We start from the raw sequence: 24,632 nt of genomic DNA on the forward strand, positions 1-24,632 counted from the left end.
GCTCATTAGGTGTACTGGTGTTAATTGCTAAGGGCCATGTATATGTTTAGCCTTATCCAGGGTGACATGGTGACATGCCTCTGAAAACTGATGCCCCTCTGTGACAGCTGGTATGTGGCAAATGCACTAAAATATGAGCTGCTTGCTTGTGTGTGCTTGTTTTGTGCAATGTTGGTTATAGGTTTGCCATTTTTCAGTATTGTTATTATTTATATAATAACAATTATTAATTATTTTTACTTATTTGTATTAGTTTTTAATTTCTTCCATTAGCTTTATTTTCTTTAAAAAAAAATACTATATATTTTTTAAAAGCAGCAGCCTTTAAAATTATTATATATGACTTTTAAAATGATTTATACTGTTGTAATTTTAATTTAATATTCACTACAGATGGAGCTTAGCAAAATGGTTTCGGAAGTCAATCCTCGATTTGGATTGGACGCACCAAGTTTATCCTCGCTCCTGATTGGACGGTGACACCCCGAAGCCCCGCCTTTTGTTATAAAATGCAGAGAGGCTTACACGCTGTGCCTGAGAAATGCTACGAACAGCTGAAGGGGAAGAGGGAGCACGTCAATAACCAGTATTTTTCTTATGTTAGGTTTGTTTTTAAAGACTGACACACTCCAGAAAAGCTGACAGGAAGTTTACGGATTTATACTTGAAGTTAAGAAGGTAGGCACTGGATTAGAAAGAAGCTGGACGTCAAATAAAGGCGGTGAGTGAGAGAGAGAGAGAGAGAGAGAGAGAGAGTTTGACAGGAGTTTTGTCAGAGAAACTTCAAGTCAAACGCTCAAACTTGACACACTTATGAACTATTTTCAAAGCTGCTGTGACTAAAGTGTATATTTTCACTGTTTATTCTCAAATGAGGTGGTTATATTTAGGAAAAATGAACCTAAAGTGGAGTTTTGGTGGGATATCAGGTGTCAGGTTGGGGTAGAGTTTAGTATCAAGTGCACTGTTAACCTAAATATTTCAGCAGCAGCTGTGCAAAATGTACCAATAAACAAGTGTTTAACTTTCTGTAAAAACTCTTCATTTTTTCTCATATGTGACTTAATATGCCATTGCATGAGGAGTTGTTGTATAATTCAGCAGGTTTATTCTTATTTCTGGCCTGATTTGACTTTATGGCATTATGGAGTTGATCATGTGTCAAAAGTATGAAACATGACAAGCAATATATATATGTATATATTGAGAGAGAGAGCAAAATAGATTATGCAAAATAGGCATGGAAATAGTAATGAATAAATCACACATATTTTAAAAAAAAATCCTCAGGCTTTTTTTGTTTGAAAGTTTTGCAATTTTTCAGTTTTTTTTCTGTTTCTTTGTATTGTAGCCTCTATGTGTGATGTAATTTGTTTCAATTTAAATTAACTGATTTTATGTAGAGTAGAAGTGTTTTCACACCCGAGTCCACACCCAGGACTGATTCTGGACTCGTCTGTTGGTGAGCTCGTAATCGCAGGTTTGCTTTCACATAGAAGAATTTCTTCAAACTGTGGCTCGATTACACCATTCTGTACAGCACTTTTGCGAATTCAGGATTGCAGAAGTGGTGGTCGGTTCATCCATTTCTGTTTTTCAATTCTTTTCCAACTCTCAAGCAGCAAAGAACAGCGCTTTTTGGATGCGTGGGATGTGGTCATGCAGGAATACCTACTAACATGGAGTCAATCTGGTATAAAAGCTGGTTTTTAGCTGTGCAGGCTGATGTCGAGTGCAAGTGCTCCAGTCCTGTGAATGGCTATTGGGAATAACAATACTAAGTCTTTCCCCAGCATCACAAAAGCATTAACAATGGTTCAATTTTTCACATTAATCAATCACGTTACAAGGAATGTGGCGTCAAGCACGGATACCTTCCACACCTGATGCACCGTGCCGCGGTTGGGTTGGAGCGACCCCCGGCTCGACCCCCAGCTTGACCCCCTGGCCCTCTGCCTTGAAAATAGCATTCACGCTTCACCAATCATACTAAACTCAAGGCTTTAGAGCCCAGAAAACTATGGAAGTATTAAAGCTATTTTTATATACTATTCATGATTGACCTGTCCTGTGGACAACGGACATATTGCCTTCTTCCTTCTTCTTGTTTATATGGATATGTTCTCGAGCCATAGATATGCATCCAGTCCTTATTGTATCGTTTGGTCCAGGTGATCATCACACGTGGACAAATCATAAATTCATTAGCTATCTCATCAGGCAAGTACAAGCTCCAGTGTGCCGCCCAGTCACACGTTTCGGTTTACAGAAACCTAACAAATGAGACTAAATGGTGTGTGACTCCGTTTAGCCGTACCATGGTGGCCACCTGAGTGTTGAGGCCTTGATCAAGAACTTCTGACTTACATGGAACTGAATGTTCCTTCATCATTCAGCTGTTTACGAGGTGTTGGTGTAATGTACATGTTTCTGGTTTTCTGAACATTTTCATGGCAATAACTTGGCATTACAGGACTAGGTTGGAAAAAGAAAAACCTGCATGAAAGGTTTGGCCATAATGCATGAAGCATGGAAGCACTAACCCTTTTCTGATCACTGATTATTTACAATCCAACAATCTGACGTACTGTACATATTGAATGTGCGTGTTGTTTACGGACATGACAACAGGTTAATCAACCGAAACAAAGGACACAATCCATCTTTCATCCAACCTGGGAGTTTTTGCATAACTTGGCGACAGGAGGTTGCAGAAAGTCAGCTCGGTTACTTTCACATTTGCAGTGTTTAGTCTGTTTGAATCGAACCCTGAATAGTTTTCCCTCTTTGGAGCAGTTCATTTGTGAAGGTGAGAACACGACACTCGTACTCAAGTAGGAACCAAAGCATCCGGTCAGAGCGCGTCTCAGCGAGGTGGTCTCGGTCTGCTTCCAGGTAAACTTTAGTGCAGTTCCATTGCAGTAAGAAAGTGAATGGACCTGACGACAGGACTACAGGAAATGAATCAAACATGATGTGTGTTTTGGGATGCAGCATTTTTTTTTGTAGATGTGAGCTGCTAAACAGAGCTGTGAAGCACAAACAGAACCAAAGAACAGAGCTGTAGTACTGCAGAAATGCACTGTCTTCTTTGTGTTTGGGTGATTACACCCCCCCCCCCTTTTCATGCCGTGTACCACATTTGAAGGAAAGGGCTATCTGCCCTCTTCCACATACATTAGATGAAAGATGCTCACGATTGGCTAGTGTCACTCTGATTGACAGGAGAAAGAGAGAGTATACTATCCCTCCCACCCAGAGAACATGGCCAGTTTTGACTCCCAGCCATGGATGGTTGTTATATCCTTGGAATTCAACTTCACAATCTCTCGACCAAAGGGGAGTGTACTGCAGTTTCCAGGAGTGTACTGCTGACTTATATACAGCACGGCCCTTATCAGCAGAGAGGGATGACAAAAATACTCCAGCGCAGTGGCCTCCCAGTCAAGTCCAGCGAAGTTCACCCAGTGCCCCAGCAGTGTTTCACCACGGCCATGAGGAGAGCTTTAGAGCAACGCACTGAGGGAGAGATTTGGCTCTGTGCTGAATGTCATAATTAGCGCTAGTCATCTGCAGAAAGCAATAAGCTCCTGTGGGAGGCTCAGAGCTTTATGTCGGGGCTGTGGGCCTTTCTGCTCTCGCTCAGGCATTTGTCAGTCCCTCAGTAATAACTTTACACAAGAGAAGATCAACATGGCTCTTTAAAATACTGTGCAAATAACTTTTATACCACAGCATGATTCTGATTGGTCAGGAGGTGTTGATTAATTTTCTGTAACAGCAGCTCAGAGAGTAGACCCAGCTGTAATTCAATCGACAGGGTTATATTAATGCGCTTGCTTTAATGGATTATCATTTCTGTAGTAGCAACGTATGACAAAGTTTCTGTAAGGAGATGTTTAACATTGATGAAAAGTCTTCGCGTTTTGTAAATCTGTTCCTTTGCGTTTTCTGCCATGGGAAAGTCTTCTTGTGACAAGTACTTTTCCAATACCAATGCTGAAACCTTGGTATCAGCCGACAATACTCACCTGCTATTTTTTTCCATTAAAGAGTACTATGCTTTAAAACAACTTCACTTAAATACATGCTAAAATGCTAAAAACACGACTTACGGAAAAACATAGCTTTATTTTTTCTTTCACGCAAAAATCACTCGCAGTACAAATATAAAAAATATTTTTTGCTGATATCGACTCAATACAGATCCTGGGTATCTGATCAGTGCCATCTCTAGTGTAGTGACAAGCTGCATTTTATCCCCTTCTTATGAACTTCCAGAGGTAGAGAAAACAGAGAGGCTGGTGAAGGAACGAGTGTTTATAGCTGCTGTAATGTAAGTGATAACAGGAACTAACTTGTTTTCCTGACGTTCCACATTGTTTTTATAGATAAATTTAACAATCTCTTAAAAACAATAAATAATGGGCACTGACTTGGGGACAAATCTTGCCTCTGCTAATGTGGTGGGGGTGCTATCATAGCTAGCAACAGCGGCTAGTATGCCATTGTGACTAATAACTCAATAATTCAGCATTTAGTACATCTATTCAGCACTGGTCTCGGGCTGCTGTAATGTGTAACGTGATCCTTTTGCACACGTGTGCACATATGCATGTGTTTTAGCTTCTATAAACAAGGATAAGCATCTTTTGAGATTGAATCGAGAACCCTATAGCACCAAGTTCTCGTTCTGTTAGTGGTCGAAGCTTAAAAACTACACAGCACGTTTTCAGGCACTTTCCACTTTCGGATTTCAGAAAGATTCCTGGTCAGGAAAAGGGTTGCTCTTTTCCTTGTAACTCTGAGTTTATGTACTGTAATAAAAAAAAAAAAATCTAAAGGAGACTGCATTACCCCAGAGATCACCGCAGCTCTTATCTACGTCTACCCCTGCGGGTGCACAGTGCAGAATTAGCAGGATTGGATTCGAACAGTCTCGGCATACCGGAAAAGCCTAAATCCAAAGTAAACAGAAGTCGCTTTTCCACCGTCGCCACCCCTGCCATTTGAAAAGCGTAGCTGGTGTGCGTGATAAACATTCGAGCAGAAGCACATTTCTCTTCTTCCTATTGGGTGGAAAAATTGCAAAAGCAGGAGCAGGAAGTTGACCGGGATATTGTATATCATTCATAATTTGCAGATGTATCAGTATAGGTGAAGTGTTGTAAACCAGAAGGATGTCCTGAGGGAAATTTACCATCATGAAAAGTTCAATGAAATATACACCGTTACACAGTGTTGATCATTTCTTTATGGGAGAAGTTCTTCTTGCTTAATTTATTTACCTTCCTGTTATGCTCATTTATAAAAAGACCTTCATGAGGTGTCCTAACCTCCTGTAACCTGGCGGACGGCTATGCGATCACACCCTCCTGGAAACTGAAATATGAAACTCTGCTATTCTGAGCGGAGAGAACATCTGAAAGCTCCTGGATAAGACACACTCATAGGAATTGAGGGAAGTGCTGTGACCTTCTAAATCCTAGCTTTTACTTTACAGTCGCTATCAGGAATTACAGAAACAATGACTTGACTGCACTAGGATCAGGTGAGTATTCACTGGTGGAGCATAGATAATATTTACCATATATGTTGTTAGTGGTCTGTAAAAGCCTGTTGGGTTTTCTTACGTTAAATTTTATACAGTTCCCAACGGGGGACCCCCACGGGGGGGTCTGTGAAGATAGCCGGCGGAGGGGGGATTATGGTTTCGGGTTGTCCGTCTGTCCTTATGAGGATCCGTCCAAGGTTCTTGTTAGGACAATACCTCAAGAATGAGTGTTTAAACGTTTGTAGGATTTATATGGGATTGTGCTTGTAACCAGCAGATGAACTGATTAGGTTTTGGAATTGATCCAAAAAAAGGATCAAGGTCACAGCAAGGTGAAATGTTGCTTATGGCGGAGACATCCCTGTCAATGATGTTAGTGTTGAGATCCACTTTTTTTTTTTTTTTGGTCTGTTTCTGATGAGAGGAATAGCAATAAATCCTACATGAACTTGAACTTGTATTCCTTTGTAGTTCCTGTCTGTTTTTTTTGGCATCTGATAGTTGTCCATTGTTGCCTTCGGGGAGATTGAGGGAGATCCACTCAAACAGTGATTTGGGGGTTCAGGAAATGTCTGCAAAACAGTGGGTGTTGTCTAGTTTGCTGTTACTAGATCATATCACAAGGCATGATGAGAAGAGTTGCTCACAAGGAGAGATGGAGTAGATGTTCTCTTGAACAGGCTGGAATTGCTAATGTGTGTTTTTCTCTGCTTCTTACTCAGTTTGGAGAATTGTTTGAATTCCTCTCACGGACTGGTTTCCCAGAACACAACGATCAGTGTGCAGCTAGATGTCTTATTTTTTGCACTCTTGACAATTCTGTAATTTCCGTGTTAGGACTGCTTGGAATTCTTTTTCCACCACAGGATTTTAAAAGCAAATAAACATTTACTGGAATGTATGCTGTGTGCTCAGTTATATAAAACATGGACAGTCTGAAATACCCATTTTGATCTTGAGTTTCTTGGTGTCCCTATAATGAAATGTCCTGTAGCAGCTGAGCCACATTTTAGATCTTCCTGTTTTTCCCAGACGGGAGCTTGTCAGCACTTCCTTCATACACTTTATCCCCTTTCTTTCCTCTGTCTTGTTCTCCGGGCAGCTGTGCACTCAGCATTTCTGCAGCACATCAACTGTTCATTTACATCAACTGTATGCCTGTAATGAAAGCAATACCTGGCCATCTGGTGCAAGCGACAAAAATAGAACAAACGAAATCTACATTCAGCTTATCTTCACTGATTAAGATTGTCCATTTCCCTATTTGTGCCAGTTTCTTTTGTCCCAGCAAATCTCCAAAGTGAAGAGGCAAGACACCACCCTTTTCAAGTTTCCCATGGAATAAACATATTAAACTATGAAAGTGTCCTGTCTCCTTTTTAATCCAGATTCACTGCTTTGCCAGTTTGTACCCATATCTTTCATCTGCAATGTCTAGAATGTTCCCTCCTAGCGCTTGGACTAGGCTTGTGTTGACTGATGATATCGGGATTTGCAGATGGACTCCATCCATCTCAATGGCTGTCAAGTTTGACAAATAAACATGCTGGAAAACGTGGTGTCAGCTTTAAGATCAGCAAAAATAAATTGTGTTGTATCTTGTAATATGTGTTTCCTTTTAGAATAATTTGTAGTCTTATATGAACTTTAATAGCCTATTTTGTCTAACCTCGGAGCAACACAGATAGCCTACACCCCTCCAAGCCACGAGCGATGCTATTGTCAGTCGGCGGTAGTTAGGGGGCAGGATAGGACGATGGTATATTGTACATAATCTCATAAGCCTAGCTTAGACCCTTAATTAGACATCTTATAATCACCATATGGTTATTCACATTGAGTGTTTGGAGCCCTACACTACTACAGGGCTGCTGCACACTTGGTGCTTGGACCCCTATAATCCAGTCTGTCAGTACAGAGCTACAGCATCATCAGTGCTTGGACCCCTAGTAGGAAAACAATGAATAAATAGACTACACTTAAATTCTGTGCTCGTATTTCCAGTAGGAAGATATAGAGTCACTGTGGGGTTTTTCCACATGAAGTCTTTGGACCCCTTAGAAGAAAACGCAACAGGGCTGCTACGCTTGTGGTTCTTGGACAGCTGTTAGGGGGTGTGGAAGTGACGCAAGTTCAAGTGGTGGGACAAGAACATTTCAGCATGGCGTTAGAGTCCTGCTTTTCCCCCTGCTGTGTTTTAGAGGTCTGCGTTTTAGATAAAAGATGCCGTGTGACACCTAATTTATCTACAATTGCAAGGTTTTAAATGTCATTCATTTCCACTATACTTTATGCCAACATTTGCACTTTTTTTTTTTTTTTTTTTCTTTTTGGCGAAGGAGAAATGTAAATGTTGCACATAAATGCTATCAGAGGCGGCTCTCAGCAGGGGCAGGTAGGGCAGAATCCCAGCATTTCTATCAGCCACTCAACAAATGTGACTCTTCATACAGTCCTGATTCACAACTCCATCCATTTTAAATTACGTTAATTACTAATTACCACTTTAGGGTGACCAGCGATTCAAAAAAGTGTTGCTATGACAGATTGATCATGTAGTACACAGTTATAGAAGGGAATTATTTATAGTTGCACTATCCATTGTCACCCAGATGAGTCTGGTTCCTCTCAAGGTTTCTTCCTCGTATCGTCTCAGGGAGTTTTTCCTTGCCACCACAGCCTCTGGCTTGCTTATTAGGGATCAAGTTCTAAATGTATAAATTTAACATTTATATATTATTTTTCTGTAAAGCTGCTTTGCAACAATGGGCATTGTTAATAAAATAAAATTGAATTGTTGCACAATCATGCAGCAGTTGCGAGTGTGCTACCACACTGTTGCACCTAGTGGTCAAAAATGAGAACTGCAACAAGCACTAATAGAGGCATATAGGGGCAGAATTCTCACTGCCCCATGTTTCCTCTGTGAACAGTTTCACTTCCAGAGGAGCAGCAGACATGACAGTTAATGAGCGGGTTGCCAGATTGAGCTAGTTTAATTGAAGTGAAGTGACTTGTGGCCAAGTATGGTGATCCATACTCGGAATTTGTGCCCTGCATTTAACCCATCCAAGTGCACACATACAGTAGTGAACACACACACACCGTGAACACACACCCGGAGCAGTGGGCAGCCTTTTTTGCTGCGGCGCCCGGGGAGCAGTTGGGGGTTCGGTGCCTTGCTCAAGGGTCTCACCTCAGTCGTGGTATTGAGGGTGGTAGAGAGCGCTGGTCATTCACTCCCCCCACCTACAATCCCTGCCGGACCTGAGACTCGAACCCACGACCTTCAGGTTCACTTTCGGGTTGCAAGTCCGACTCTCTATCCATTAGGCAAAAGGCAAAGTGTAAGTGCAAACAGTGTGTCTGATGTGCAGGACCATTTCTGTTGCAAAGACGGAGAGGGAAAGCAGGATTATTGTAAAGCAGATTATGGAGTGGATTGTGTTCAAATTACCAAAAATATGTTAAATACTTGTTTGCCTATGCCAAAGCTGAGAAAAAGAAAAGACGCATCTTCCCCTGCCTAGATTCATGTCTTTTGTGTGGTTTTTGAGGTGTAGTTGTGCTGGAAATGTTACTGAAAAGTGCCAACCCTGATATTACCTCCAACACAGTTGAACAAAGGTATGTGTAAAACTGCTCAGAGCAAGCTGCTAGACTGTATGTTATCGAATCCCAATTGCCTGTTATGAGGTTACTCTAAAAATTCAGCTCAAATCATGAGGGATAACTTCTCGATTTCTTTTTGTTTGAGGCTATGTTGTTAGTGTCATCCTGCAACACTAGTCACATGAGTTACTGCACTTTTATACATTTCTGGTACATGGACATTACGCACTCCATGCTCACACAGTAGTTTTGTATCAGTAGCTCTATCCTGTACTTCCTTCAGAGCTGAAGGCTATCCATTACGAGCAGACTGGGCTGGTGTAATGGAACACCTTCCTTCATAAAACAGCACACTTCTGCGCGACGTTCTCCGATTACATTTGTTTCATCCTGCTCACTATTTCCAAACATCCTCCAGAGAGACCCCTCGGGCTTCTGCGCAAACGTTCAGTGGCGAAAACGCCACCACGGCTTTCCCACCGTGTGATCTTATTCCTGTGTTGCGAGGTCACAGACTTCACCGTGTTGCCGGTCGTGTGAATCCCCAGCTGACGTGGACTTTGTGTCGTATTCAGTGCTGACTCCACTGGGACGTGTACACAGCGCTTTGATGGAGAAACCTCAAAGCACAGGCTGGTGCTTATAAAAAGATCATAAAGACCTGAGAGTGAAAGACTGCCAGCTTCATTGCTGAGTTGGATATTTGCTGGCAAAAGGCGATTCACGACAAAACCCAGTGCCTCAGAATACAAATAAGTTCATGTAGTCGAACATGTAGTTGACTGAACGTGAACACAATTTTTCCTCACCACAGATGTATTCTATTAGACAAGACATGTTTGATGCCTGACACTGGCTTCTTGGCTTTCTCTCTCAGGAAAAAAAGATACTAAACTGTATCATTACTTGTCGCTGGGATGGCATCTTCACACGTACACCTTTTAGTATATATCTTTTACTTATTGTACTTTTAGCTAACTCTTTAATCATAAAACAAATTACGGTCCACTTATGTATACCTTAAATCGTTTTTAACGGTACGCTGTATGCACATTTTTAGTTAAAAGATACATATTGAAGGTACAAAACATAAGAATTCCATCCCAAGGACAAGAAAAGGTACAGTTTAGTAAACTTTTTTTTTTTTTTTTTTAAATATAAATACATAGCACCCTTCATATATAAATGTATTGCGTTACTAAAAACTGCACAGGAGTGATGAGGCTAATATAGCTGATAGGGCTGGGCAATATGATATAATATCAATACTGTAATAAATTATCACACAGTCATGGATATTGAAATATACTGACATTGATTTGTGCTAAGTCTTTAAAATTCTAACCTTTTTACAGATTAAAATTTTTGTTCTTAGTTTTTTCAGAAACAGAAATTTTAAAAATAAAAAAATAAAACATTTATTCAGATAGATACTATAAATAATTTAACAGTATGTTTGATAGTAAGCACTACTGTATTGCTGGGAAATTGTTCACAAAGCTATATATTGTGTTGCATGATACAAGAATGTCTTCAAGAATGATATTTTGCCATATTGCCCACCCTGATTAGCTAAAAATTAAAGTAATTAGCTAAGCGCATGTATAAATCATCACACACTCATCTTAAACCCTGTGAAGTTGATTACTATTTAAACCACTTCTGACATTCGACTCCACCTTCGGACTCCTACTCAAGTCTGATGTGTGGATTGTTTTAACTACGTTGAATCTGTTTGTCTATTTTTTTATAGATGACTGTGTCAGAAACAATAAAAATAGACAAACTGATTCAACACATTTAACAGTCCACACATCAGGCTTGAGTAGGAGGCGTGGCCCAGAGTCAGAAGGCGGAGTATATTTGTATATTTATTTAGTTTGCCAGTCCTGTGCCAAACAGTGTATCTTGAAGTGAGGAATGTTAGTTGCTTCGTAGCTCCAGTCACAAATTATTGGCACCCTTAAAAAATTCTTCTGAACAAAATGTAACTGAAACATGTTCCTGTTATATTTTACTATAGGTTCATGTGAATGCCTAGGAATTCCATGGGTTTATAAATATGAGAAAAATTCACAAAATACACAATGAAATGAGACAAAGGTTCGTTGACCTTCCTAAATAAGACAACACACCTGAAAATGATTAAATCCACTGTTAAGGCACTAATTTTAAAACAATCGGAGCTGTCACGTACTTGATTATTTTAGAATGAGCATACTTGTATGAATGTCTGCAACCAGACACTCGATTCACTTTCATCCATTTCTTTTTCAGCATCGGTCGGAGATGATGCCCGCAGCAGCCTCACCCTGAGCTAGCTCCCTTTCTGACAGAGGGAAAGAGGGAGCGAGGGAGGAGAGAAGTGATGGGGGAAACGGAGGATGAGAGGAGCTCTCAGGCCAGCCAGCTCTTCGAGAACTTCGTTCAGGCCTCCACGTGTAAAGGCACCCTCCAGGCTTTCGGCTTGCTGTGCAGGCAGCTGGAGCTCGACCCGGACGATCACCGAGGCTTCTACAGCAGTCTGAAAGCGGCCGTCACCTCCTGGAAGGCCAAAGCCCTGTGGACCAAGCTGGACAAACGAGCCAACCACAAGGAGTACAAGAAAGGCAGAGCATGTGCAGACATCAGGGTATGTAATGAAACTAAAATGCAATATTTGATTTGACAAATATCTGGATAAAACACTTTACAGAAAGTGTACTCAAAGAAATTGATAAATAAAATGGTCATATTCTCCTTTCCTATAAGTCTGTTAAAGCATCTAAACGATTTAATGTAGAACTATTAACCAGTAAAATAAAAATTTTAGCCTTTAGTCAAACTGTTTATCCAGACTGATCCACTTTGCTCTTAAAGCTGCTGAAGTCTGATGATACTGAGATTATTATGTGCTTTGGTAGTAAAATTGGATATTGAACTCCGTTACTTGTAACAAAAACATTCTGTCTTTAATGTTACCTCGTCAATAAAATCGCCGTCTTGAAGCCCTGACAGTGTAAACAGGAAGTCAAATAACTCAAATAATCTCCATTTGTTAGCCAAATCAGGTTGTCAGGGTTTAACTGACTCACATCTGACATTTTGGTATCATTGCATTTTGTATTTTCTTCATGGATACACAGGAAATGGAAAGAATGCTGTTTTCAAATCAGTGGCGTCACTGCAGGTTGCTACCAGAAGTGACATTTGTACTGGTCAGAGGTCAGAAGGTCAAGAGTGGCTTTTCTGACTTCTCAGTGGCTCATTTTAGTCTGCTTGAGGCTGTACTTGAGCTGTACATTGCTGATGAGGAATTGTAAGCTTGTTAGTCTTTGTTTGTAGATAAACATGATTGCTAACAGTTTATTGGTGAAAGTTGCTGATAACAGTGTAATGGTCTAAGCTGAATGCTTTCGTTTGTAAGCAACAAGCAGCGAAGTTCACTAGTGCACAAGGACTGAAAGACCGGGATTAGAACCTGCCTGAGAACACTGGCTGATTGTGCAGATCTTAAAATGGTGGCAAAAACCATGTATTGCAAAAGAAACCTAATCTTCTGGCGCACGGCACAGAGTTTGTAAGTTAGGCAGTGCCTGAATGTTAAGGCGAGGGGTTCTCAAAATGTCTCCCTTTTTTATTTCATTCATTTTACAAATTGATATTAGAAATGTTGAAGGATTGTGTGTTCTAATATTTTGAAATGTTACTAGGAGTCACACTCAAACAAGCCACATTTAAATTGAGAGTGTACCTGCTATTTTAGTACTTTCACGACGCTGACACGCTGCAGTAGCGTAGTTAAGATATAAAATTGGAAAATTTCTAAATTCCACTAAACAAAGCAGCATTTTCAAATAACGTACCTGACGTGCAAATCATACTATTCTTGACCATTATTGAATATTCACACTAAGCGATTTTCCTATTACAGTTAGTGTTTGAATTTTAAAAACCTCTCATGTTGCCTACCAACCTACTGAAAGGCCTGTTTTGCATACCAGCCTTTCTAGATTAGTAAAAACTTTTGAATGTAAGGTCAGAGTTTTTAAGCTCATGACACCAATTACAATGACAGTGTAAAGTTTTAAGAGAGACAGCTCTTTGGTGTATTTGACATCGTTAAGCGTGAAATTGCTAAACGTTTTCATAGTTTGACTTGGAAACCTGATGGACAGGGATGTTTTGGCTCTGATGTGTCATCTAGTGAATAAACATAAACTAAGCAAGCGTGTGTGAACACCTTACGGCTGCTTATGTTTGCGCACACGAAGGCATGCGTCAGGTATCTGCTTCACACTGAGCCGCATCATACCACACGGGCGTGGGTTATTTTCTTATAACAACACAGCACTTCACTCTAGACTGGTGAATCAGTGCAAGGAATATTTGTTTGGTTTTCAGTCACTTATGTTTCACAAATGTATGTTACTAATAAGAAAATGTCGCAGAAAATCCATAATGTCCATTTGGGATCGATTGCCCAAAAACGTTGGGAGCCCCTGGTTTAGTCCTACCTGCTGCTACCTTTTATGGGTACTGGGTAATGAGTAGCTTTTGCAGTTTGGCAGTGAACTTTGCAGTTTATCAGGTGCAGTCAACATGGTATAGGTGCACACTGTAGGTATGCAATTACAGTCTGTGCTGTCTGCTGTATATTAATTTCTCAGCTATTTTTAACTCTGGGGTCATCCACTTTTGGACAGCAAAGTATTTTAGTGGATCCGATAGCAGAACCTGTAAATGTTTATGGGGGAAAAAAATTGAAGTAGTTCACAGTTTACCCTCTCTGTTCTGATAATGAATTTGACTTCATGATGAATGGATAGAGATGTTGCATTTAAAAAAAATAATAATAATAATAATTTTTTTAAATGCAAGTCCCCACACTGATTTATAGGAGAGACAAATATCACTTGATTGTGGATGTGTGACGTCTTCTCAAAGCTTTGATAATGAGTTGAGCTTTTCTCAAAGCGTTGATCATATGAGGTGATAAGAGACAGAAAGCAAAGCTTAGACTGCCAGAGAGACGGGCAGGTTTTATTGCTCGGGAGAGATATGATAAAGATTTAATGGGTTACTAGGTTTAATTCAGTCTCAACAGGGTAGTTGTTTGGGTGTAATGTGTATTATGAGTTTGCCTGGTCAATAAAGTTCAGCAGATACTCATGATGCACTACTTTTTTCCATAAATGGGTAGATTTTGGTTTCTTTTAGTCATTACTAGTTCGTTAATGACACTTTGATGTGTCTCAGCGTTTAGCTTGGCTCTGAGGGTCACGCTGAATCTGAGTAGAGCCGCTGGTCCTCAAAGAATTGAGAGGAGCCGCTTGATGTGGCGTGGTTCGGGACCCTTTGTCGGCTCCTGGAAGATCTGTATCTTGCACGTCTCACTGGACAGAGATCCCGTGGCAGACTCACGACCCGCTTTAGAGATCATATCACAGCTGGCTGGGGAATATCTGGGAATCCCTTAGGAGGAGCTGGAGTCTGTGGCTGGGGATAGAGAAGGCTGCGCTGACTGTCTGAGCCTGTTGCCACCAGGAAAAGCAGAAGGAAATATCTTGGCTTCTGTGAAGGAGAAAAGCTTCCTCCAGTGTAGGTGCCTTGTATGCTATCTTTGTTTATATTGCGTCTTACTGGAAGCCCTGGAAGTAAGAGATAGCGACACTACGCACCACATCTTGTCTTTCATAGTGAAACTGCTATACTGAGCTTAATGGAAATGGACGCTTAATGGAAAAAGAGACATGACGCACATTTGACATTTAAAAAGTTGTGTCTGCCTGTGCCAGGTAGTTTCTGGGATATGGTGATATCGCAGATGGTGATCATCATCTTTCTTCATGCACTGATGAATTTATGACTCGTCCGTAACTGATGTTCTGAGCACACACTAGACGCTACACGGCCTCCATGTCTTTCCTCAGAAGCGTAGATTTTCCCCCAAAAGCTTATGTCAGAATACTGACCTACATGGACATGAACGTCAATATGCAGATCATAAGTAGGTCAAGAGCCCTTACAGCTGTCATGTCTAAATGTGTGTATGTACAGCAACACTCTTATGCTTCCACACCCATCTGATGACAAATAATGATGGATCACCGTCTTATATTAGGTTCTGCATCAGACCACATCACAGCACCCTGTTTATTATTTTCCCCTGACAGCACATCCTCAGGTGTTTACGGCATGCTTATTGACACTTTATGGACTCAGTGAAGCAGCTGTTATGGTCCGGAAGATGAACATCACTTACTGACTCATGCTTTAATCACACACCATTTAAGGCTTGCATTCAAGACTTGACTCCTTTTAAGGGTTTACATTGTGATACTGTAAATTTTATGGTGGATTAATAATAAAATACTCAAAGTAAGATTGAGTCTTACTTTCTTGTACTCAAATACAAGAAAGATTGCTTGTGTAATGATTGTGTAGTATGTGCAAAGATCAGTCCAAAGGTGAACCCATTTAACAAGTTTGATAGTGTATACAAACACAGACACGTCTCAACTTGGCACAAGCTCCTGAGCTGATCTGTGTTCAAACATGATCATAACCGAGATCATGTCGTTTCAGAAGTCATTCTTTCTCCCCTGCATTTTGGACAGTGTTTATCACAGTTTAATTTTATGGGATATCTAGATCATTTTCATTCCCTTAAACAGTCTGTCTAAGCAAATATAAAATTGCCTGTTTGTTTACGTAAACTATTAATCAATTTTAGGTGAATATCTCGAATTTAAGAATTAAAAAAAACAGATTTACACATCAGGTTGGCACGGAAGAATGAGGTTTTCTCTGGCTTAACCCAGTAACATTTTCAGCATTTTTTTCTTTAATGCATGCACACACAGAGGAGATGTTTATGTAGAATCCAGGGTTGCCAGATTGGATTGGCTGTTTTCACTCCAAATTGTTGTATAATGTTCCTTGTTGACTACAAACAAGAGACAGAATGATACTCTTTTTCTTTTCCGATTTCGATACTGAAACCTTGACACATCACACCAAACAGCCGAAGCCTACCTGGTATTGTTTTCTTTAAAAACTACTAAGCTTTGAAATGTTTTCAATTCCAATCTTTGCTGTTTGTTACAGCACCTGATATCTGTTATGTTTTCTCTGATATCCGATCCACCATTTTTTGCCAGTGTCGATACTGTGATTTGGATCGGTGCCATTTCTACTACAAACTATTTTGGTCTGTTGAGAAATTACATCTAAACTAAATATCAATCTGCACACGGTTAATTACTCTAAACCAATAGGACGAAGGATATTTTCCACATGATCTGGCAACCCTAATAGTAATTTGTATCGGAAGTGGAATGTTTAATGGTACAACACGCTGTAGTTTTAAACTTTTTTTTATTTAAGAAAAAGCTTAATGTGTAACCAGAGTTATGCTGTAAAATATTAAGGTCAGGAGTAGATAAATTTATGAAAAAGTCATGAGCTAGATCACTGAGCAAGTGAAAACTCTAATGGGCTGATGAGCCTCATGTTTTGGTTGCCTGGAAACTTAATTATCCTCGCTGGACCGTGGGAGCGAACGTAATTTAATCCCAAAGTATGATGGGTGAGTTAGCTAGTTAAGTGAATTAATGCAGACTAACGAAAATGAGTACTCAAATCGTCCATGTAGCCATAGCTTTAATCTATCCTGATATCTTTGATTAGGATGTCATGTATTGTGTTTTCACCCTCGACAATAAGTCTTTAATTAAACCCTGAGCAGAGAAAGTCAATAGGGTTGAAACTGATTTGTCCACCTCTTTAGGTTGATTTAAATGTTTAAATATTCTACGTCATATTGATTTGGCTATCAATTATTGTAGAAAAATATTTAAAATGGTATAAGCAAATAAAAAAATTATGATCTAGCACAATGTACACGCTTCCAAGGTTGAATTACTAGAAAACAAGCAGCTGTCGAGTCATTTTTATAGGGGAAAAAAAGAGAATAGCTAATTAACATGACACCACTCCTCTTCTTACTCCCTCTTTTCCAAGAAAATAGCACTGTGAAAGTGTTACAACACTTTTGTTACATTTCTATGACCTCCTTGAACATTAACGAACTGAACCAACATGTTCGATTTACTCGTTCTTTCCTCCGTTTGTTCGTTCCTCCGCAGTGTCTGATCATCGGCGGAGGCCCCTGTGGATTGCGCACAGCCATAGAGTTAGCTCTCCTCGGAGCCAAAGTGGTGGTGATCGAGAAGAGAGACTCGTTCTCCAGGAACAATGTTCTCCATCTTTGGCCTTACACAATCCACGACCTCAGGAACCTCGGTGCTAAGAAGTTCTACGGCAAGTTCTGCGCCGGAGCCATAGACCATATCAGTAAGTGCAAACTGCCTGTGTATAATTAGGTATACATTGAAAGAAAACGATGCACAGTAGTTTTCTGAAGAATGTACAATTGGAAATAGAGTGGTGCATAAATATTCACCCCCCTTGAACTTTTCCATTATGTGCCGTTTTGTGTACATCACACACAAGCTTACTTTCCCGTGATCCTTTCTCCTAGTTTTAATTCTTGCTTTTTTTTTCCACACTCCTAAAAGTAAACAATACTTATGAATCTGAAAGTTTACAGGAAAGAATTTGTGAATAAAACGCCACTGGTGTCGGTGCTGTATTTAATTCATTTATGGTATTTAGTTCATTTCTATAATTCTTTTCTTTCACTTCTTGTTTTCTTTAACATTGAGTCTGTAAGACCTGTTTGTGACTGGCTCTTTTGTATTTTCGTGCAGAGACTAGACCACACCCCCCCCCCACAGCCAAACAAGATGCAAAAATATCATGCCTCTGGCACACTATAATGCAAATCTGTTGGTTTCTCAAGCAGCCTGTGTCTAATCAGAAAGTATCTGTAGGCTGGCAATACTCTGGCGACATCCTCCGCTTTCGTGTCTGAATAATAATGAGTCAGCAGACAGCCACGCCCACCTCTGAGCCGTTAATATAATAATTTATGGTTTATAAGGGTACTATCCCAGGTTTTCTGCTGGACATTCATCAGCTGATGCTGATGTGTTGTTTATTAGGTGTGGTGTTCTTGTGTGTTTAGGTATTCGTCAGCTGCAGCTGATCCTGCTGAAGGTGAGTCTCATCGTCGGGGTGGAGGTGCACGTCAACGTCGAGTTCCTTAAACTGCAGGAGCCACCTGAAGAGCAGGACAATGACGGTAAGCAGATTAGACCTTTACTCTTTAAATATAACGGTGCACAAGCACTCGGGCGTGATTTAGCCAGCCAGTCAGCACCCGCGTCCAAACATACACTATATAGCCAAAAGTTTGTGCTCTGTGCAGGACACTCGAGTTCTTCTACTCCAGCCTTGCCAAGCCATGTCTTCATGGAGCTCGCTTTGTGCACAGGGGCATTGTCATGCTGGAACAGGTTTGGGCCTCCTAGTTCCAGTGAAGGGAAATTTTAATGCTACAGCACACAAAGACATTCTATACAATTGTGTGCTTTTAACTTTGTGGCAACAGTTTGGGGAGGAACTACAGACGAGTGTGACGTTCAGGCATCCACATACTTTTGGCCATACAGTGTAGTGCAGCATGTTTGTTTTCCTGACTTCTTTTCTTCTACTGAGTCAGAGTCACTCGATGTTGTCGAGGACCTAGCAGAGGCAGACGGATGAAGAAATTGCACATACACTCCCTGTACCATTTCAAAATAGTCTTTATAATCAAAGCTATATTTGTAATATCAATTACACATGACAATAAAAAGATGATTTTATGTATATCCTTTGTGTAAGGAGGATACACCCGGTCCAGAAGTCTGTTTTAGGAGCTTTTATAAACCAGATCAGGGACCAAGAGTATGTTCTACTTTAACTATAGTGTTTCCTGGCTTGAAGAATTCTATATAAATTTCACAGGAACATAGTGTGGCTGGTTAATGATGATACTGAGAAGGTTTTCGCGTCATTGCCACTCAGCGCTTGCATAGTGTGCAGGTGATAAGTTTACAGCTTTGCTATATATAGACCGCACGCCATCAGGGTCCGTGCAGAACCACTAGCTATGTAGGCTTCGAGAACTGTAGAGGTCAGGCATTTTTGTGTCTGATCTGTTTTGCTTTTCATATTGTCATTTATACATTTATATATTTATGTGTGTGTGTGTGTGTGTGTGTGTGTGTGTGTGTGTGTGTGTGTGTGATGCAGGGCCTGGATGGAGAGCAGAAATGCATCCCGCTAGTCACCCCGTCTCTGACTACAAGTTCGATGTGTTAATAGGAGCAGATGGACGGAGAAGCACACTAGACGGTGAGCAACACGCGCTAGACTTCCATCAGGTGAATTTAAGCACCATAAGCCTCCAGCCTAGATTTCCTGGCCAGTCGAAAGTCATTATGAGCCTGCTCCTGCTACTGGAATCTAACAGGTCAGGGTGAAGTTATCGGGCATAAAGATTACACACTCTCTCCTTAGTCATATCAGAGTGCAAGGGGTCTCAACTGGGCTTTGCTGATTCTGTTAGTTAATACACTGTGCAGTTTATACAGTCCGCTTAAAATAGAATATTGTCGTTTGCAGAATTTGACAGTTAAATCTATTATAGTCATCGTTCTCAATTACATTAACCCTGTGTACTGAGAAATACAGGAGGTAGGCCTGTGCCTTTTATGCAGATATTTAGGCCATCTCTAAATAAACAAAACCCTCCTATTTCACATGAATTTCCTCCTCAGATAAAATAGATCTATGCATAGATGAGTTTCCTGTTTGTGGAGGAGTTCCAGAATATTCCAAGAACCACAAAATGAGACATCATGATTGTAAAGATTGCTAATTTGATCCAGTGGGAGCTTAAAGAAATGTCAAGTCATATCACAGTGTGTTGACAGTTTCTCACCTCATCAACATTTAGTGCCCATTCTGGGAATTTGAGAAGGTCGCTTCCTGGAGCATGTGAACAATTAATCTTCTCTGATAGAAGGAGAAGCTGCTGAAATTGGTATGTTCAAAGCTGGATGCGTGGAGATGACGGAGAAAAGTTTCACTTCACCATACACTGAGTTCCTTAATGTAATCAAATTAATTATTCCTAATGAAAGATTTCATGTAACAGTAATAGTCGAGATGCAACTTGGCTAAAACATGTAACTGATGTCATCATAGTATATAAATGTATTACATATTTTGTTGTAGTACATCGTTGATGCAACATATGAAACATGACAGAGCACGCTGTTACAGGAAGTTGTTGAATGGGAAATGATTCTTCTCTGAAGTGTTTTATTCCTCTTATACCACAGCAGTTTGCCAGCGACTGCCATTCTTTCGTATTATAGAATGACACATAATGAAGCATGTCAATCAAACTCTTTCACACAAATATCACCTACATAGAATAAAATATAAATGTAGTAAATTGAACCCTACCAAAAGAAAAGCACGTCTCTTTATGTGTAAACCTTTTCGTTTCCAAGAAGAAATTTATTTTCCAATTCTAATCTTTGCCGCTTGTTACAGGATCTGATATGTGTATATTTTTTTTACTCCGATATCCGATCCAGTGTTAGTGTTTTTTTTTTTTTTTTATTGGATACTGATATTGTATCAGTGCCATGTTTAATGTGTATGGCTACTTCACTCACCGCAGTAAAGGGCAGTGCGATGTCTTTTTGTGGAGATAAATTAAGCCTGTAGGCTTATAGTGACCTGTAATTACGCTCTTTAAAGCATCCTGGTTTAGTCTTTAACTCTCCCACCCGGTAAGGAAGGAACTCGAGTGGCGTAGGTGTCTCTGAAGCGTCACTGTCGCCACATGAAACCTCTGAAGTGAGCTCAAAATATCAGTTATAATATTTAATGTTACACGATATACGTGTTTTTGTTGTTGGTTAGAGCTACATGCACATTTACATGCCAATTTATAATAGTTTTAAAAGTATATAACTTGTTGAAAAAATGTTTAAAGGAAATGCATTTTAAACTCATTTTGATAATGATAATGAACCGCATTACAGTATAATTATAATAATTGTAATTTTATATAATTTTATTTCTTACAACACCACATTACTGTGATGTACAAATGTGCAATGTTTTATAAATTTTATATAATTTTATTCTTTTATTATTCCTAAGGTGTATATATAGTTATAGTTTTAACTTTTCTTTCTCCCTTCCTTTTCTTTCTTCCTGCAATTTAACTGTCTGTGAGCTGCTGTGATAAGTGAATTTCCCCGCTGTGGGATCAATAAAGTTTATCTTATCTTATAATGTTTTTCAGTGCTGTATGATTTAATAGATCATTAAAAAAAAGCTTTACATAAGCAGTTTTCATAAGCATTTTTCACATATGAAAAGTGCATTATGTAAGATTAGTGTCCCCCCCCATGATTCCCACCCATGTTCATGAAGCTCCGCCCCCAAGATCTACAGTGGCCTGTAGAGTGTCTATAAAGTGATTGACAGGAGGCACATCCAAACACAAACAAGCATTCCGGGTCGGAAGTCTGTTTTCCAAGCAGGTTTTCTCAGACTTAGTGTACTTTTGCTAAGGCCACGATCTACTGTTTTGTTTTTTTTGTTTGTTTGTTTTGTACCACAAATCTTCCAGTTTATTTTTCATAATCAACAGCTGCACCTTTAAGCTGTTTTCAGAAAATCATATAGGCAATAATTTGCTAAAAGGCCTGTTTGGTTTCTTCTTCATTTCTCTTTCTGTCTTTGTTGCTTTTTGTTCTGTTATATATTTTGTTTCTTCTTCTTTTTCCCCTTTTTCTTTTTCATTTTTTCCCTTTTTCTTCATGTTTTCTTCCCCTTCTCATTCTACTGCTTTTTCTGCTTCCTCTTGGCTCCAGGTTTCAAAAGGAAGGAGTTTCGAGGCAAGCTGGCCATCGCCATCACGGCCAACTTTGTGAACCGCAACACCACAGCGGAGGCCAAAGTGGAGGAGATCAGCGGCGTGGCCTTCATCTTCAACCAGAAGTTCTTCCTGGAACTTAAGGACGAGACGGGTGAGTTCTCAACCTTTCAATATCTAACGACTTTCATTCTGTCCTGTTCATCAGCTCATGTGTCCTACACATACAAAAAAAATTACATTTACATACTACATGATGTGATTTAAACATCTGTGCTCAACTTAATTCATTGTAGTTATAAACAGACTTATGAATTATCTGAATCAAGGTCAGCACTTGAATTGCTCTTAATTTCTTTTATTTCTGATAATCAAATGAGGGGTAATGATTTATGTCCTAGTTAATGAATCATTCAAGTCTACTGTCTTGTTTATCAGTTTATTTTTTATAGTGCTGACACCCAAGTGATAATTAGATGGGAAATTCTGTAGATCTAAAGTCAGGAGCATGAGTCAAGATATTTGTGTTCTTGCCATCAGTTTATATCCCACAATATCAAACCATTATCTCCATGAATAGACACAGTAATGTTTCTGTCTTTTTTTAAACAGGGATTGATTTGGAGAATATTGTGTACTACAAGGACAACACACACTACTTCGTCATGACTGCGAAGAAGCAGAGTTTGCTGGATAAAGGTGTTATTATTAACGTAAGTGGAGATTTTAAATTAAGACTGCACTCATACTGAAATATACAGAAAGCATATAGGAGCTTCTTTTCGCAAATGGTGTGAGTGTGTGTGTGTGCGTGCGTGTGTGTGTGTGTCTGTGTATGTTTCTGGTTTATACGGGATTAGAGCTTTGGGACTTGTGGCATCTCTGGCCACATTTTATTACTCTCCCCTCTGGGATGAATCAATCACTATAGCAGTGTGTGTTCGCGTGCATGCGTGCGTGTGCATGTGTGTGTGTGTGTGTAATTCTGGCTCCAGGATTCTCTCATGTCTATGGGATGATTTGCTCACTGAGAAGATTAGAGGGTGATGAAGATGTTCCTTTATTGACTGAAACTCTATCAGGAAGATCACTGAATTCCATCTGCTGTGCTTTTCCATACACACTTGATGGTCTACAGTTAGGAGTGGCTGATATGGCACACACACACACACACACACACACACATTACCGTGTCACAATGCTAGAAGACATTTCTGCACTGGACAGTATTTTTGCTGAGGCGCTGCTAACAGTTCTAGCAAAATAGATCTAATAGATGTGTTAGAGTTAGAACTTTTTACTATTTTCACTATTTTTACTATTCAAATACATTTTAATCTACTTTCAGGAAATCATGTGGACAACAATATGTCCAATAAATTGTTTAAAAAAGGCCCATTTTGTTTTTTCTTTTGTCTCTGCAGCTTATTATTGCGATATCTTCTCAGTTATCTTCTCCATCATCTTATTCTGCTATATGTTCTCCATCTTATTCTCCATCATCTTATTCTGCTATATCTTCTCCATCGTCATCTCCATCTTCCTATTCTGCTATATCTTGTCCATCGTATTCTCCATCATCTTATTCTGCTATATCTTCTCCTTCATCTTATCTTCTTATTCTGCTATATCTTCTCCATCTTATTCTCCATCATCTTATTCTGCTATATCTTCTCCTTCATCTTATCTTCTTATTCTGCTATATCTTCTCCATCTTATTCTCCATCATCTTATTCTGCTATATCTTCTCCTTCACCTTATCTTCTTATTCTGCTATATCTTCTCCATTGTCATCTCCATCTTCCTATTCTTCTGTATCTTCATCATAATGTCTTCTTATTCTGCTATGTGTTTTCCATCTTAATCTTCATCTTCTTGTTCTGCTGTATCTTCTCCATCTTTGTATTGTGCTATATCTTTTCCATCTTCTTATTCTGCTATGTTCACCATCTTATTCTTCATCTTATTCTGCTATACCTTCTCCATCTTCATCTTTTTTTATTAATTAAAGAATCATCTGTCATACTTTTTATCCTTTTATAATTACATCCCCACCTATTAATCGTAAAACTGCAGAGATGATGAAGAATGATACAACAGTGGTAGAAAAGATTAATTTGCTGATCACTCATGGAGGCTTTAATGATAAATGATCTTTAAGGAAGTTTCACGCCTGATTAAATTTTTTTTTTTTGTTGCCTGACCCACAACCTTTTTTAATAGTCTGTCCACATAATTCAGAATAATGTATGGGGAATGAAAATGTGTTCAATGCATTGCCTTTAAGCCAAAGCCTTTTGCTGTTTTTTTTTCCTCTCTTCTATCAGGACTACATAGAGACAGAACGACTCCTGCACAGTGACAACGTCAATCAGGAGGCTCTGCTCTCCTACGCCCGGGAGGCGGCTGACTTCGGCACCAACTACCAGCTGCCGTCGCTGGACTACGCCATGAACCACTACGGACAGCCTGACGTGGCCATGTTCGACTTCACCTGCATGTATGCGTCGGAAAACGCCGCGCTCATAAGGGAGAAGAACGGACACCAGCTGTTGGTGGCTCTGGTTGGAGATAGCCTTCTGGAGGTGCGGATAAAATGACTGACTTTAGTCTGAGGTTGTTTAAACTGCAGGA

At 39.8% G+C, this 24,632-nt stretch overlaps 1 protein-coding gene across 19 annotated transcripts in view; it reads left to right on the top strand.

Annotated features, from left to right (window-relative positions):
* The first annotated feature begins 520 nt into the window (after positions 1–520).
* Positions 521–24,632, top strand: part of mical2b (microtubule associated monooxygenase, calponin and LIM domain containing 2b) — a 61,238-nt gene continuing 37,126 nt past the window's right edge. For 10 of the 19 annotated variants that reach the window (XR_008302083.1, XR_008302084.1, XM_034306241.2 and 7 more), the window contains exons 1-8: positions 522–721; positions 11,444–11,798; positions 17,296–17,503; positions 18,237–18,353; positions 19,349–19,450; positions 21,997–22,152; positions 22,611–22,711; positions 24,326–24,583. Coding sequence is in view for 17 of the 19 variants with exons in the window: in XM_034306241.2 (XP_034162132.2) it covers positions 11,535–11,798; positions 17,296–17,503; positions 18,237–18,353; positions 19,349–19,450; positions 21,997–22,152; positions 22,611–22,711; positions 24,326–24,583 (1,206 nt within the window). In the remaining 2 variants the exon portion in view is untranslated. Of the gene's footprint in view, positions 722–3,829; positions 5,552–11,443; positions 11,799–17,295; positions 17,504–18,236; positions 18,354–19,348; positions 19,451–21,996; positions 22,153–22,610; positions 22,712–24,325; positions 24,584–24,632 lie in introns of those variants that run through there. The other 9 variants (XM_034306237.2, XM_034306238.2, XM_034306240.2 and 6 more) reach the window with 2 other exon arrangements.

The sequence above is a fragment of the Pangasianodon hypophthalmus genome, chromosome 7 (assembly GCF_027358585.1).
Source record: "Pangasianodon hypophthalmus isolate fPanHyp1 chromosome 7, fPanHyp1.pri, whole genome shotgun sequence".
Lineage (NCBI taxonomy): Eukaryota > Metazoa > Chordata > Actinopteri > Siluriformes > Pangasiidae > Pangasianodon > Pangasianodon hypophthalmus.